General features: G+C 38.4%; 1 protein-coding gene across 1 annotated transcript in view; it reads right to left on the reverse strand.

The window, feature by feature from the left end:
• Positions 1-16,629, reverse strand: part of LOC117306900 (ankyrin repeat domain-containing protein 26-like) — a 32,798-nt gene that overhangs the window by 2,319 nt on the left and 13,850 nt on the right. Inside the window, exons 16-37 of the mRNA XM_033791467.1 lie at positions 15,531-15,650; positions 14,334-14,380; positions 13,730-13,877; positions 12,254-12,379; positions 11,626-11,688; positions 11,293-11,358; positions 9,242-9,379; positions 8,914-9,033; positions 8,123-8,194; positions 7,550-7,648; positions 6,502-6,552; positions 5,637-5,710; positions 5,429-5,498; positions 5,087-5,185; positions 4,257-4,338; positions 3,449-3,477; positions 3,127-3,186; positions 2,282-2,350; positions 1,818-1,874; positions 1,335-1,424; positions 749-832; positions 39-133 (exon numbers count right to left, since the gene is read on the reverse strand). Coding sequence (XP_033647358.1) covers positions 39-133; positions 749-832; positions 1,335-1,424; positions 1,818-1,874; positions 2,282-2,350; positions 3,127-3,186; positions 3,449-3,477; positions 4,257-4,338; positions 5,087-5,185; positions 5,429-5,498; positions 5,637-5,710; positions 6,502-6,552; positions 7,550-7,648; positions 8,123-8,194; positions 8,914-9,033; positions 9,242-9,379; positions 11,293-11,358; positions 11,626-11,688; positions 12,254-12,379; positions 13,730-13,877; positions 14,334-14,380; positions 15,531-15,650 — 1,859 coding nt within the window. The remainder of the gene's footprint in view (positions 1-38; positions 134-748; positions 833-1,334; positions 1,425-1,817; positions 1,875-2,281; positions 2,351-3,126; positions 3,187-3,448; positions 3,478-4,256; positions 4,339-5,086; positions 5,186-5,428; positions 5,499-5,636; positions 5,711-6,501; positions 6,553-7,549; positions 7,649-8,122; positions 8,195-8,913; positions 9,034-9,241; positions 9,380-11,292; positions 11,359-11,625; positions 11,689-12,253; positions 12,380-13,729; positions 13,878-14,333; positions 14,381-15,530; positions 15,651-16,629) is intronic.

A 16,629-nucleotide genomic window follows, 5' to 3' on the forward strand; every position in this document is an offset into this window, starting at 1 on the left:
TGTTCTTCTTTTAATGACTGTACATAAGTTGTACATACGTGAATTTGGCTTGAAGATCCACCAGTTTATCTTGAGTCTTTTCTTGTTGGGCAGACATCTTGTCTTGCTTCTGCACTGCGTCTTGGTACAGCTCCTACCAAAATGAAAAAGGAAAGCACTTTAATATGTCAATATAGTTGCTTTTCTGAAAGTACCTGCTGCACGCCTAACATTGTCACTACTTCCGGCTCTAAAGCTGGCATGATTTTGTGTGTAATTTAACCCCAAATCACTCATTTCATCATTCAAACGCATTTCCTAAGCCAGCCTTGAACTTTGCTCTTGAGGGGGCACAGCAATTTTCCTCTGGAAAGGAACACCTCAATGAGAAAAATGCTAATTTATAAATCTGAACTTGGCAAATGGCACCACTGCAAAAGCACACCTCCACTGCAATTGCTTTGGTTGCTGTGGGATATTTGGCAGCACTCTACCAACTGAGCTGTACCTCGCCCTATGTTGGTGGTCTCTCTGTTGTTTCATTATCTTTGTTCGCAGTGCCAGTCAAAAACCATACAACTGTGAACTGCCATGTAGTCCGGGATCAGGCCCAAGGTTATCATACAACCTAGGAAGCAGCAACCAGGGGATCACCTTAAGGGGATGCAACGTTTTGCTTTCAAACAAAATTAGATAAAAAAATAACAAGGGAAACTGACTGTGTACATTTTAAATTATTATTGGGTTGGGTTGAAAAATCAGATCTTACCTTAAACCTTGTAACTTCAACCTCCATTGTTTCCTTCTGGGCAAGTATGTCATGGTAACTGCTTCGGAGTCTACTCATTTCATTCTACAAAGAAATAATAACCACAGAAATATCAACGATTGTGTACAAGATCGAAATGCAAAGGGAAACATGTTTCTAAAAACCTTTGAATAGTGACTTTGTTTTAAAACAAAACAAAATATAAAAATAATAAAAACCACAAGTTTTTAAGGTTGGAGACTATGAACAAAGTCTTTTTTAAACAATATTTATATTGGTTTTTACCCATATACACTGATGTCTGTTAGCACTGTTTAATCAGTACTTTCCCGAGTTCTGTTAAATTTGAAGCATTTGAGTAGAAATACAAAAAGGAGCAACTGTAGCACGGTTACAATTTTTGTGTACATTAAAATTAGTATTTTTCTAATTGGGCACAGCCATTCATTAGAAGGGAACTTCTACGGCCCAAAAACAACAATAATTGATTATGGAAAGATAACTACATCAGGGGCAAAATAGAGAGACCCGTTTTATTAGAAAATGACTATTTTTTTCTACAACAGGTGTAAGGTGATAAACATACCTTGAGGTCATTGATGGTGTTTTCCTGTTCTTTCCTCAGCTCACTTTCATTGGAGTTTCTCAGCATCTCAAGTTTGTCGCGAGCTTGTGACTGTAAGTAGGAGAGAAAAATACCAAATAAGACTTGACTTGTTTGCATGGTCGAAAGATAAATCAGAAATGTTTTTTTGGGGGACACCAAGTAGATACATATACATAAAGTGATGGTAGTTCTAAGAAGAACCAGAGGACTCAACGCTTTGGAAAGTGTACTCTGTCTGAAATCAGGAGACTGCTGTGAAGGGGGAACCCTGTTTCTGCCTAAGAAGTAGGTGGCAATGTGCCCAAGGTGGCAGTTAAGTGTAGCGTTTATATTGCAGTAGTCGTCGGTGGCCTAGTGATGTTAGGCAATCTTAAATCAAATAAATAAATAAAACAAAATTGCAAATAAGCTTTGTCTTTTTCCTTGATCTTTCCCACTCAAGGTTTCTTGCTTGAGACTCACCTGTTCTTCCAAGTAAGCGTTCACTTGATCCAGTTTCTCATTCACTTCTAGTCTGGCCTACAGAAATAAGAAATAGAATAATCTTCAGCTTACTCTGAACTCATCAAATTAAAATTTGCAACTTGAACGAACTCACAGGCGGAACAATATTAGACCTTATGGACTGACGTCATTACTTTGCCATCTAAGAGGTAAAACACACGCAGAGCACAGGAATGGGCCAATGAGCTTAAGACCCCTTGCCGAGGGCGCCCTATTCAAGTGAAGTTGTGCGCATCAGGTCAATTAATGGGAGATAGATTTCCTGAATTTCAATACAGATTGAGAGGCTAAAAATGCAGCTTTTTAACACTATTTAAATTCCTGCAAAATGATTAATTGTTTTGACAAAGCACAGAGCATGCAAAGTGTCAAAATCAAAAGGTACAAATAAAATCAACTCCAACGACAAAAGTACAAATTACCTTTGTGTCCAGTTGCTGTTTGTATTTATCCAACTCTCCTTTCTCAACAAAGTTCTGTTGCACCAACACCTGAAGAAAAATAACGACAAATTCAACGGATTTAACAGCTTTTCTCAACCATTTTGAGGAAAATTAGCAGATGTCTGTATATTTTAAAGCCATTGGACACTTTCGGTAAACAGTTTTGTCCAAGGCCCACGCTTCGTGTATCACAACTTCTATTTAAAATAACAAACCTGTGAAAATTTAGGCTCAATCGGACATCGGAGTCGGGAGAAAATAACGGGAAAACCCACCTTTGTTTCCGCCGTTTCGCCGTGTCATGACATGTGTTTAAAGTAAATCCGTAATTCTCGATATCGAGAATTGATAATTGTTTTAATGGTTTCTCAAAAAGTAAAGCATTTCATGGAATAATATTTCAAGAGAAGTCTTTCACCATTACCTTCTGTAAACCCTGTAAGTTATTTGTAAATCTGTGAACTTTTATTTTGTTTCTGTACCGAAAGTGTCCAATGGCCTTAAAGAAATTCAAAGTCTTTGATTTTCACCAGCGTCATGGCGACTCATTATTTATAATTTTCTTGAGATAAAACCCAGAAGAAAACCCATTAAGGAAGGATGATGTAGAAATCTTGAAGGAGAAAACCCCAGATGGATGACACATGTCAACAAGAAGGGACTGGAAACCCATTTCATATCCACATTGGCATTTGAACAAAGGTAAAAAACACACAACAAAAAAACCAACAGAACACAAACATTCCACCTTGCCAAAGTGATACTCGTAATAACAAAATTTGTTTTGTACAAAACAAAGTCTGAAAGATGATTTCTTTCCTCACCTTCATCTGAGTCAGTTCTTCCTCAAGTTTCCTTTTGCTCCTCTCAAGCTTGTCCTTGCCCTAATGAAGAAAAATGTTAATAGAAGAGTTTAAACAACAAACTACGTACTTACTAAATTCCTACAGTAATAATAATAATAATAATAATAAGACTTGTAATGCGCACATATCCACCCTGCAGGGTGTTCAATGCGCAGAAAAATCCAATTAACTTTTTTTTACAAAAAGTGAAAAGCTATGGCTCTGCATCCATCATGCAAAGTACCGAATTTCCCAGCACAAATCAAAAACAACAAATGAAAAAAATATGTAAAAAAATTACCTTCTCAACAGTCTTTGCAGATGACAATTCTGAAAACAAAGAAAACAATTAAATTAAGCAAATTATTATATCAAAAATTCAATTTAAATGGAATCACAAATGCAGAACAGATTTCAGAATATCTTTTCAAGGTATCTAAGACTGGTCACCATCCTTCCTGCGAATGCCAATGCAATATGAATTTTGACGTCACAAATTCACAATGAATCAGTTGACTTGTGCTTCAACTCCTGCAAAACATTTGCTGTGAAAACAGCCCTGTGACGTCAACATTTCTATTGCATTCGCACTCGCAGGAAGTATGAACCGGGATCTACACTACACATTTGCAGGAGTTATGATCAAGCAGGAGGGATCAAATTGTACACCAGAAGCCAACTCCCTAACTCGCCCACTTTTGCATCTTAAAATCAGGGAGATGTTGAACAATAATCAGAGAGACATTTAACATTACATTCAACGTAATAGGGAATAGTAGTTTCCATAATCAGGGAGATTTACAAGTTTGCTCATCAGAACATGGAAAGATTGGTTTATTTTCAGTGATCTTTCTGCAGAATCAGGTAGAGTAAAGCCCGGTTCATACTTCCGTGAGTTGAACAGGAGGCAACTCAGTGCGAATTTCGTTGCGAACTTGTGACGTCAACATTCGCTTCGCATTCGCATTCGCATTCGCAGGAAGTATGAACCGGGCTTTAGTCACTCAGCGTACACCCACAGGAACCAGGCTCAGGCAGAGTCATCATCAACAACTTTTAGAGTCTATGGTTTCCCAACGTAGGGCTAAATGAGAGTCAGGGTACCACACCTTGATGAAGCTGTCTATTCTTCATTTCAGTTTCCGCTCTCATCGCACTCTCCCTCTCCAACTGCTGGTTCAAATCATCAAGCTGAAACCCAAAGGATACCTTTTTTAATAGTGCTAGTCAAAGTTGACATTGTTAAAGTGTTAGTGTTCACTAATAGACCGATCCAGTAGGCTCCGCCCACGACGCACGTGTGAGCAAGAACACGTGGGGCTCCCCAATGCCTTTCTGCACAACTCTGCCGCGCGCGCCAAGATGCGCACGTGTGAGCAAGAACATGTGGGGCTCTCCAATGCCTTTCTGCACAACTCTGCCGCGCGCGCCAAGATACGCACATACATGTCGGACCTTATTTGTCGGACCTTCGTTGCTTTGTGATTGGTCAATACGCAATGGGGCGAAGCTTAGTAGATCGGTCTATTCATATGAAGCTCATGGCATATGATTGAACCCTCATCGGGGCAGTTTTTCCTTTCCTTTCACCATCTCAAAATAACATGAGGCATTTCTCAAACCCCAGCTTAGGCTGTGGCTCAGGCTCCAAGCGCTGATGTTCGTGCAATACGCACTGCTCCAAAATGCAGGTTAAAGGCCGAGCTACGTACACAGTACCTACTGTTCATGGTTCATGTATTGGGCGCAAGCCGATGAAAGCCAGGGGGTGATTTCACAAAGCGATAAAACTTATTGTAAGTGTAAGTGTGTACGACAAATTGTTAGTATTACCATAGTGGTTTATATTGTGACATCACACTTTACTTAGCCACTACGATCGATTTGCCGTTTAGATCAATCTTAGCTCTTTCTTAAATCGGCCACAGGTTCTACCTACCTGTCTTCTCTGGGTGGCTACTGTTGCATCCATATTCAGTCGTTCTCTTTCAAATCCAGTCTGCAAAGAATTGAAGCGAACCTCAGGAGCTTCCAAATCCTTAAAATCAATAAACATGAGATGAACATATCAAGATAAAGTACAGAATAAGCCGCACTGCGCTTAATTCTCAGCCAAGGTCATCAGTAACCTCATTAAGGGTGCTGTTTTGGGCTTGTGACATCACATGTAAAGGGTTTATGCTACAGTGACCTCCTGGGTATGAGGCACTGTTTGCTGAACCGAAACATACTGTGCTTAAAATCTGTTGGTTTCACCCCATAGACATTCAATGAATCTTACCTTGAGTTTCTTCTTAGCTGCCTTTAGTTTGGCTTTCAAGATGCTGTTTTCCTGCTCTTGCTGCTGTGTTCTGAAATATAAAATAGATTACCTGTCTTTATGTTGAATAATTTATTTAAGAAATTGTATACAAGTGCTGAGAAACATTAAAACCTTTTAAATGTTTTAGAAAATTTACTTGCATTGACAAAACAAAACTGGCACTAACCTCTGTACTTCATTCTGCCATCTCTCCTCGTAGCTTCTCTTCATCTCCGCCATCTTACGGACTTTCTTCTTCTCCTAAAGAACAAACCCACGCAGTAAAAATAAATAAATGCGTATTGACTGTAATAAGGATTTGCACCCTACAAGGTGTTCTCTAAATAATAACAATAACAAACACCGGAATCAACCCTTGTGACTTTTCCCAACTGCCCAACTCTCCTGATTTTAAATCCTTGGGTTCTTGCTATGTGAACCACAAACTTTAGGTTTAACCCCAACTCTTCCCCCCAAAAGGTTGTGGGTTTGCACTGCCAATCCATGTACCAGGACCTACAGCTTAATGTCCCAACCCAATGACAAAGCAATTATAGTAAAGTATCTTGCTCAAGGACCCAAGTGTCAAGACCAGGGCCCATCATAGAGCTGCTAAGCACAACAATTCGCTGAGCATGAAATTTATTCCTCGGTAAAAACAAGATTACCAACCAAATTTCCATTTGTTGCATATTGCTTGTTACTGGTATTCAGCTGTTTGCTTATGCTGAAAATCACGTGAAAATTTGGTTGGTAATCCTTTGTTTTATCAAGGCAAAAATTTCATGCTAAGAAAATTTGTGTGCTTAGCAGCTCTATGAAATTGGGCCCAGGTCTCCAACCAACACTCTGCTGATCAGAAAACACAAGCGCTTGAGTCTGGTGCTCTTAACGGCTTGGCCATGACGTGCCATGTCTTCATCGCGAACATTAATGAAGCTAGCTATTTCATTTAAAGTATCTTGTTCCTTGGCTTCTATTCTCATATTCCTTTAATATTATCAACATTTGAAAGGCACCAGTCTGATGATGAAGTTCTAGTTTTCACTGACCTCGTCTACTTGAGCCTGAACTTCAGCCTTAGCTCTTTCCAACTGAGCAATCTGAAATAAATAATGATAAAGGATTGACGGAATAATTTTTATTATTTGTTTATTATTATTGGTTTATTAAAACACTTTCAAACATCGCAGCTACAAGCTGAATTGAGTTTAAAATACAGAGATTCATAAACAATAGAAATGTTTAAAAATGACAAAAAACATTGAGAATTACAATTATTTCAATATGTGCTGTTGCATTACATCTTTTGTTTAACCATAGAATTGCACCGTTTCTTTTATATGCTTTATAATCACACAGGTAAAACTATGAACAGTAGAGAATAGTGCTGAAACAGAAAAATAGAAAAGAAGGCTACTAGATAAATTGAAAACAAGAGTATAACATGGTTTCGTTTAGAAACAAGTGGACAATTTTATGAATGTGCTTACCAAAATTCTGCGCTTGCGCCCGATTCATACTTCCTGCGAATGCTTCATGCGAAGCGAATTTCTCTGAGCCATAATGGGAAATTGAATGCGTACTGATTGTTGCGTCACCAAAATTCGCTTCGCATGCATTCCCATTCGCAGGAAGTATGAACCGGGCTACACTTACAAGGTAACCATATTAGTGCTTGCTGTTTCAATAAAGATTGCTTAGTAACAAAAATCTAACCAGTCAGATATTCTTACATAAAGAATGGATTTTGTTGCTGTGCTGTTAAGCACTGATTTTTCATGCACGGCGTAGCAAAATAATTAAATGGGGCTTGGTTTTTATCATCAGGACAACAACTGTATCATTGCACAGAAAACTAATAATAGATTAGTTTTCAAAAGTTGCCCAAAAAAAATTAATGGCCTGGCGGTTCGACCCTAGCAGAGTCTTTCTCGAAGGCTAAAAAAAAAATAAAAAAAAGTTGTGAGGTTGTGAGACTTTTGAATACTTTTTTTTTTTTTCATTTAGCATGCATTTAGCATTGGATCGTATAGGACTTCTATTCAGTGGGATGCACCTAGGTAATGATAACAATTCTTATCCAACACTAAACCTTACCCTGAGTCCCAGCCTTGACCTTGACTTGACCTCTAGCTCCCATAATCCTCTGTGATCTTCAGCTTCTTTGGCAAACAAACTACGATTGGCCGTTTCCTCCTGAATAATCGAAAAAGTTTACCAAGGAAAAGAATAACAAATTTAGGCACTTGGATATTATCTCCAATTATCTTTTAGGATGGCAGTATTTTCTGATATTTCATGCTGTGTACATAGAGAAAGGCAAAAGAAGCATTTCTTACGAAGGTTCCCTTTTATGGAACGGTTTGCCTGAGAGATTGCGTAATGAGCCAACCTTGACTTCATTCACTTCTAGGTACTGGCGTTTACGGAGTCATTGATTTATTTTGCATAATTGTTTTTTTGCTGCCTTGTTCTTCCCTGATTTTGTTCCTGGTGGTATAGAGTGCTGTTGGTGCTTTTGTGGGGGTTGTTCTTTATGTGTATTTGTTTATCTCTTGTTTTGTGTTTTGCTTTTCTACAGGGCCCCCAGGGAGAACATTGTTTTTACACTGATGGGGCTACCCTGTATAAGTAATACTTAATAATAAATAATAATGATAATAATAATACCTGTAATTTGTCCTCAATATGCATGGAGTTGGTCTGCAGAGTAGAAACCAAACCTTCCAGACCTGCCCGCATCTAAGGAAGAGGATAAAAGACTTGGAATGAGTATTGGAATCTACAAAGAGGAACGGCAGTCCATGATCCTTGCTCCATCCCAAACAGCTGTTTATCCAACAACACATGACCACAACACATAAACACAAAGCCTATGTAGCCCTTAAAGGGACACTTTGCCTTTGGATTGGGCGAGTCAAAAGGGTTCACTACCTGTGAGGGCAGAGATGGTTCTTCTGATTGGTTTAGCCGAGTAGCGCATATAATTGCGCACAGGCTGTATACTCCCCAGGGAGTTGAGATGGTTTAAGGATTGATTTAAGGCCCAGTGACCAGGGGTAATAATGTTGGAAGCGCTTTGAGACACCCCTCAGGCGTGAAAAGCGCTATATAAAAACAGTCTATTATTATTATTATTATTACGAAATGAATATGAACGAAAAGATGGTTTAAAAGTAAAATATAATGCTTCACACAAATAAGCCTAAAAATTGTGTGGTTATCCTTTTACTTCATGAACTAACCCGGTCCGCCATTTTGTAGAACCAAATTTTTGACTTCATAAATTGGTGGGCTGTGTTAGTCCAAGAATTAAAATAAAAAAACACACAACATCGAGGTACATGTGTAAATCATTATAATCTACTTTTCAAACATTTTTCCAACGATATTTGTTCATAAATAAAAATCTTCCTAACATCTTTCAAATAATACCGATGGAATCAGCTCCTCCATCTTACCTTATTGGATTCTTGAATCTCTCTTTGTAAGCTCTCCTTCTGTGCCTTCTCGTTGTTAACGGCCATCTCCATCTTAGCATTCTCTGTCTCCAAGTCTCGCAGTCGCTCCTCAAGCTCAGACTGAAATAGTAAGAAAAGAAAAGATGAACTTCACGCTAAAAAATTCTTGTCTATTCTCCCACAACTTAATATACTTCTTTTACTATGGAAACTGTTGTGACAATTCTGAATTGAAAACTTAACAAATCTGTATATTGAAAGTAAGAAGATTCACCCTATTTTCTAGTTGATTGATTTTTAAAATGAAACAATTCTTGAGACTGATTACCTTTCTCTGTAATGTTGTCTGGGTGACCATGAGTTGTTGTGAGGTGTTCAAGTTGTTTCTCTGAGTCTGCATTAAGTCATTCTGAATCTCTTCAATCCGTGCCTCAAGAGACCGTCGATCTCTCTCCATGGATGTGATCTGAAATATCACAGCAAAGTTAGTCTCATTACACTCACACTGTTTTCATTATTGATTCCACATTTGATCGATACAACAATACCATGAGCTCTGCTTACCGTTAGCAAAGAATTGCCACTAACAGAAGCAGGAAATTGCGCGATTAAGTCAAACGTATTTCACGGGTGAGCAGAGAATTTTTGCTTGTGTGCATGCGTACTCCACATTACTAGGCATTCTTCACCTTATCACAGCTAGCACAGAAATTCAGAGCTTCCACAGTAAGCGCAAAATGGTGATCTGAAGTGCAGAATTCGACTGTAAGCAGAGCCATATTGGGCCCTGGTCATATAGCAGCGTGACGTGGACGATCGGATAAGAGCACTGGACTTCAAGCTCTGGTGTTTCTGATCAGCAGAGTGTGGGTTTGGGTCCCAGTGGTGACACTTGTGTCCTTCACTATGATGCGTTGTCCTTCGGATGGGACGTAAAGCCGTGGATCCCATGAGTTGTGTAAAACACAAAAATAATAGCCCAGTGCACTTACAATGTATCTAAAAGAGAAGGGGTTCGCCCCCGGTGTTCCTGGTTTAATTGGCTGCATATTGCGCCACATCACCTTGTAAACCATTACATGGTGCTATGTAAAGGAATAGGCCTCATACTTTAAAAACATAGCTCCATATACCTTGCAGGAAAAAATACCGAATGCTGGAGGGCCATGAGCATCACTGGGTGATGGATTTTAAGCGCTATGTAAGAAGCCACTATTACTATTATCACCAGTAAATCCTATAGCTTTTCATAACTGGAATGAGATAACATTCCTAAAAAACGGATAACAATTTTCTTTTCTGGTCAGGAAATGAAGTTCACTGAATGTACAAAATAATACATTTTCTCTAGATCATTTCAAATAGATGTTTAAAGGTTTTGTTGAAGGGCAGAGAGTTGGGCCTGTTTTATGTTAGGCTTTTGCGCTGATCACCGTGTGCTGTCAGACCTTCTTGAGGACGGAAAAGGTTTGAACTGTCATGCCCTCAATCAGTGGTTTGTTTGGCGATTGTAACCAATAAATGGTCCGGGTTGAATTTACCATTGGTTAATCACTGGCTATATGACTGAAACAGATATTGGTTACGACCTCAAAAACATACCCAAGGTGGTGGCTCTAAAAGGGTCCTTCTTAAAGACAGTGGACACCTTTGGTAATTGTCAAAGACCAGTCTTCTCACTTGGTGTATATCAACATATGCATAAAATAACAAACCTGTGAAAATTTTAGCTCGATTAGTCGTCGGAGTTGCGAGATAACTATGAAAGAAAAAAACACCCTTGTCACACGAAGTTGTGTGCTTTCAGATGCTTGATTTTCAAACCTCAAATTCTAAACTTGAGGTCTCGATATCAAATTCGTGGAAAATTACTTCTTTCTCGAAAATTATGTCACTTCAGAGGAAGCCGTTTCTCACAATGTTTTATACCATCAACCTCTCCCCATTACTCGTTACCAAGTGAGGTTTTATGCTGATAATTATTTTGAGTAATTACCAACAGTGTCCACTGCCTTTAAGATGATTCAGCCTATGGTGGAACTATAATAATAATAATAATAAGTCTTGTAATGCGCATGTATCCACCCTGCTAGGTGTTCAAGGCGCAGTAAAACCAGAAAACAAAACAAACTAAAGAAAAACAGACACAACAAAATTAGTCCTTGAAAACCTGTGACATAAGATAAGTTTTGAGAAGAGATTTGAATTTTGTGGTACAAAGACAAGATCGAAGATTAAGTGGTACAGAGTGCCAGATGCGTGGCGCAGCTGAAGAAAAAGACCTGTTACCCCATGAGTGTCGAGACTTGGGTTCAATGAGGAGAAGCATGGAACTTATGTCACCTTAACAACAAATTTGCAACATGATAACAACAATACCTGATCCTGCAACTGTTTCATGTGGTGTCCTTGATGCTGCTTTTCCTTATCGAGCTCATTCTTGTTCTGGAAAGAGAATGAAAACAAACACCAGCCAAAAAGTTAACTTTGATACACTATGCCTTTAAAGCCATGAAATATTGTTTTTCCGTTTTTTACAAAATTTGTCAGAAAAGTTGCATCGCTTTAACAGTGTTAATAGCAAAATTGCATTCACATTAAAAAAAAACCTAACTTTACAAATAATGACTTTCAACTAACTTCACAGTAAAGAAAATAATACTAAAATTATTTATTGACTATGATTGTTTATTGTTTATGAAAGTTGATTACCTTTCTAGCGAGTTCCAAATTGGCTTCTGATATTGATAATTTCCTGAGTGCCTCAGTCAGCTCCTGTGTGTTTAACAAATCAAAGTGTAAATAAGATAAGGTATAAAATTATTCACACAAAAGATACAATCTGATAAGACTGTTCCTTCGAAAAAATGCATTAAAGCCATTGGACACTTTCGAAACAGAAAAAAATTTAAAAGTTCGCACATTTGCAAATAACTTACAGGGTTTACAGAAGGTAATGGTGAAAGACTTCTCTTGAATTACTGTTCCATGAAATGCTTTACTTTTTGAGAAAAGATTGAAACAATATCAACATTCGATGTGGAGATTTACGGATTTATTTTAAACACATGTCATGACACGGCGAAACGTTCGGAAACAAGGGTGGGTTTTCCCGTTAGTTTCTCCCGACTCCGATAACTGATTGAGCCTGAATTTTCACAGGTTTGTTATTTTATATATAAGCTGTGATACACAAAGTTTGGGCCTCGGACAATACTGTTTACCGAAAGTGTCCAATGGCTTTTAAACCCCAACAGTCCAAATTCCTCAAGCATCCCTTTCGGGAAGTTGTCCAACTTTGTAGGAAAAAATCAAACAATATCACATGACTAAGCCCCACCTGTTGAATCTGCCTAATTTCTTGATCCCTGAGGCTTCTATTATGCTCCGATCGTTGAAGTTCCTCCTTCAGTCTTGAGACATTCTCAGATGATGTAGACATCCTTTCCTCCCAGAGTGTACGAGTCTACATCGCAAAGAAAACATAGTCGTCTTCAAGCAAAATTACAGAATAAGTTTTGCTGACTAAACAGTTGCTGGCAGTGTAAGCACTGAATGGAATCCACCATATACATAAACTGACAAACCTGTAAAAGTTTGAGATTGATCGACCATCTGGGTTCCGAGACAATAGTGAAAAACCTATTTACATTCAATGGGATAAAAAATACGAAAAAAAAAACGTTCACTGAGCGATAAACTCCAAACAAACTCCGAAATAAGATCATTTTATTTCTCAACAAATGTGACGTTTCAGACAATAATATTTCATGAGATGTTTTCTTCTATCATCATCATTAGACCGTGTAAGTTTTGTTATCTGTGCTCTTCACGTTTTTTGTTTCTTACCAATTCTGTAACTTTCCTTTAATCTTAGAGTAAAGTCACATAGGCTATCTGCAGACAACTTGTTTTGAACAATCTCCAAAAAGACTTTTTCACAGAATTCAACAGAATTTTCAAGGGGACGGTGTACGGTGAATGTTTCATACGCTACCAGAGTATTTCAATTGCATTTCATCTTTCAGAGGGCAATGCAAGTATCACTTTGCAAAGGGAACTTCCACTGGAAAGTCTTAATGTCTATGGGGAACTTCTGAAAGGGCACCAAGGCCAAGACCAGCTGCCATTCCCTCCATGTAACAGGGCCTGTCTTGGGGCCAAGTCACGCCAGACAATTAACAGACAACTTGTTCTGAACAATCTTCAAAGAGACTTAAAATTTCACAGAATTTTCTAGGGGATGGTAAGGCACTATTTGAGGAATGATAGGAATGCTACGGGAGAATTCCGTTTGCATTTAGAGCAATTAGTTGCTTCCTAATTGCCAGTAAAATTGCCTCGTGTGGCAAAATACCAACCTATAGAGAGAGGTGAATGTTAGCCAGTGAATTTCTGAACTTAGGTTGAAAAAGACAAAATGAAGTAACTGGTGTCCTGCTTAGTTTTACAATTAAAAATCAGAAAAATTGTAAGCTATGTTTTTCTGAATATTAATTTTGGTTTTTACCCATACATCGATGTGTGTTAGCACTGTATACTCAGTACTTTACAGAGTTCTGTGAAAAAATATCAGAGGGAAATTAATCGGTTGAGATTCGAACCCACGACCCTTGCAATTCTAGAGCAGTGTCTTACCAACTAGACCACCTAGACTGCTAACACACATCGGTGTATGGGTAAAAACCAAAATTAATGTTCTTTATCCCTGATGCAAATTTAACATCTATATTTTTTTGCTAAAGCAGCTCTATGAAATCAGGCCCTGATCCAGAGAGGGACCTAGGGGGACAAAGGGGGTAGTGTAGCCACCCACCCTTTCATTCTCAGCTTGCAGTGTCTTGAGAGTACTGCTAAACTTCTCCTGAGCATCCATCATCTCCTTATCTCTATGAATCTTCTCCTGTTGGGTGGTGTCTAGAGAACGACGTAACTTGGCAATCTCATTCTGGGCATCGTTCAGTCTGATCAAAACAATCAGGAGATAAGTCCGGGGTGAGAGTCATTGCTTTTAAATAAGGTAAGTATCTAAGATCCAAATTGAAGGACAGCATTTATATATGTTGTTAACTACTCGAGTTGGCGATTCAAAGGAGCTTTTGGAAACAAGTGCAAGAGAAGTAAGAGCTCTTTGCTTGGTGTGTGTTTCTCTCCATCCTATAATCTAGAATGTTTAAAGTAGAATATCAATTCCTAGCTTAAGCTCTCCGAGTTATCTTACTTTCATCTTGTAGCCCCTTACCACGACTGGCTTTAAGCCTTGTTTGGGGCAAACTTACTTTAAAAAAAACAAATGAAAAATAAAAACGACCAACTAGACCAAAAACCAACACAAGTGGGTTGTTTGATCTCCACTGTGAGATTGCGACCACAAAAATCAGATTTAAGATTTGAATGAATGCTTGTTCCTGCACACCTACCTTTCAACCATGCCTTCCATTCTTGCAGAGATCTTATAATTATCCTCCTGTGAAACAAACACACCAGTAAAAACTTCAAATTCAAATCAAACAGCATTATACAGGCACAATGCAAGTACCTTGGGAGAAGTAGGAACATCTTATTGAGTACAAGAACTGACTTATACATGCACACATGGTGTTGGCTTAAAGGGACTTTTCAAGCTGTTTAATCACAATTTATCTGATTTTACCACGGGCACAAATTGGAAATCAGACTAAAGTAGGAAATAATACCATGCTCGATTATAGCAAAATAACACTGGTGAGAAGTAGTATACACTGATAACACAAACAGATGTAGAAGTTTTTAAATACACCTAATGAACTTCAAATGGTTTGCGATTCTTACAATGGACCATCAACAAAAAGTATTGTGCCCCAAGAGAAGATTTGTATGTTCGATCAACGACATGTAACTGATTATAATGAAACACTACACAGCACACGAGGGCAGCAGACATCTAGTCTCAATAGACCTTTTCGCAAATACCATTGCGCAAACGCAGACTGTTGAATGAGCTGCATGGTGGGATAGATATGGATCAAATTTGATCACCAGCTAGACCACAATGCACCTAATTCCAAGCTTTACGCGAGCGCCCCAGTATTTGCGAAAAGGTCTATGACTTCTAATTGGCACCCCAAACAAAGATATTGACAAAATAAGTAAACCACCAACATCATAGGCCTTCATGGCTCAGCTGGTTAAGCGCTGGACCATTAATCCGAAGGTCGCAGATTCAAATGCCTCTCTAGTCAACTTTCTTTCTTTTTTTTTTCCAAAAATAAGGAAAAAATCAGTAAAATTGAGTTCTTCATTGATATGTATCGGTTCGGTGAATATTATGAGTTTGGTTCGGAAAACTTTTAATGGGGGTATTTGATTATTTTGCGGACTTACAGCCATCTTAGACTTAAGGCCCTTTTGATTGTTGAAAAATATAAAATTGCAAATAAATCCTCCAAAACACCGACCTAATGTACGTTTTGGGGAAAGTTTTCTGTTCTCAAGCATTCCCAAAGTAAAAATCAATTTTGGTTGTAACCTTACACCGATGGGTGAAACCAAAGTTAGTATTCCCTCAGTAACCCTGGTGCAAATATAACATCTATTGAATACCCAAAGTTATTAAGAACAACCTGTAGAGCCTATACCTTTTCCCTTTGCAGGAGAGTGTCGTGAGAGTTCTGGCGTGTGTTTCTACTGTCTAAGTCTCGCTGCTGGGATGCAAGTTGGTTACTACGTTCCATGAGTGATGTACTTGCTACCTGAAGCTGTTATTGCCACCCAGCGGGTTAAGGACATGGACGGGAAATGGACAAGCGATGAGAAGACAAACAAAAAAAAGATGAATGGTAAGCCTAACCCAACAAAGCAACATAGAGGCAAAGCAAGAAGAAAGCAATGAATACCTAAAGACACCAGTGCCTAATTTCATAAAGCTGTTAAGCAGAAAATACTGCTGAGCAGATTTCAATGTTAAGCAAGAAATGGGGTTCCAGTCACAGTAATGATACATGTATGGTTTTCTAATTGGTAGCCTATTTTTGCTTAGAAAGATTTGTTTGTGCTCAGCAAGTTTTTGTGACACTCTTTATGAAATTTGGCACTGAAGTCAAATTTTACTATACTGAAGCAAATCCGTGTGTCAGATTATTTATGGGAAAACTCAGCCAGCTGTTTAAAGGTAGCCTACTTTTTGCAGAAGAACATGTGTCAGCAGAAATGCTTTCATATACAATAGAGAAGATCTGGTCCCAATTTCAAAAAGCATGTAAGCACAAAAACCTGCTCAGAACAGAAAAGTATTGCTTAACAGAAACATTTTTTTTTAATACCAGCCAAAATTACAAAGTTAAAATTAATTTGACTAGTGCCTAACTCAACCTTTTGCTAGAATAGAAAATCATCAAATATTTTTTTCTGCTTAACAGCTTTATGAAATTGGGCCCTGACAGCACGAGTGTGCATCCACAATAAATTTGCATTATTACATTACTCATCTGCTTACAAGAACTACTGGCAAGCTAGCAGGCATTTTGATTTTCTTACGGTTACCAGTGTTCGTGAAATAGAAACTGTGCCCATAAGTGTTAAATGTCTGCTTACAGGCTTGATGAAATTGGGCCTTCACCCTATAGTATACAAATATTGACTGCTTTGAGTTATATGGTTAAAACTACGACTCCCGAGGTGATCCCCGCAGCATTCTTTTTCCCCAAGGCACGGTCCGCGGATCACCGAGGAAGTTGT

This window comes from Asterias rubens, chromosome 2 (genome assembly GCF_902459465.1).
Source record: "Asterias rubens chromosome 2, eAstRub1.3, whole genome shotgun sequence".
Lineage (NCBI taxonomy): Eukaryota > Metazoa > Echinodermata > Asteroidea > Forcipulatida > Asteriidae > Asterias > Asterias rubens.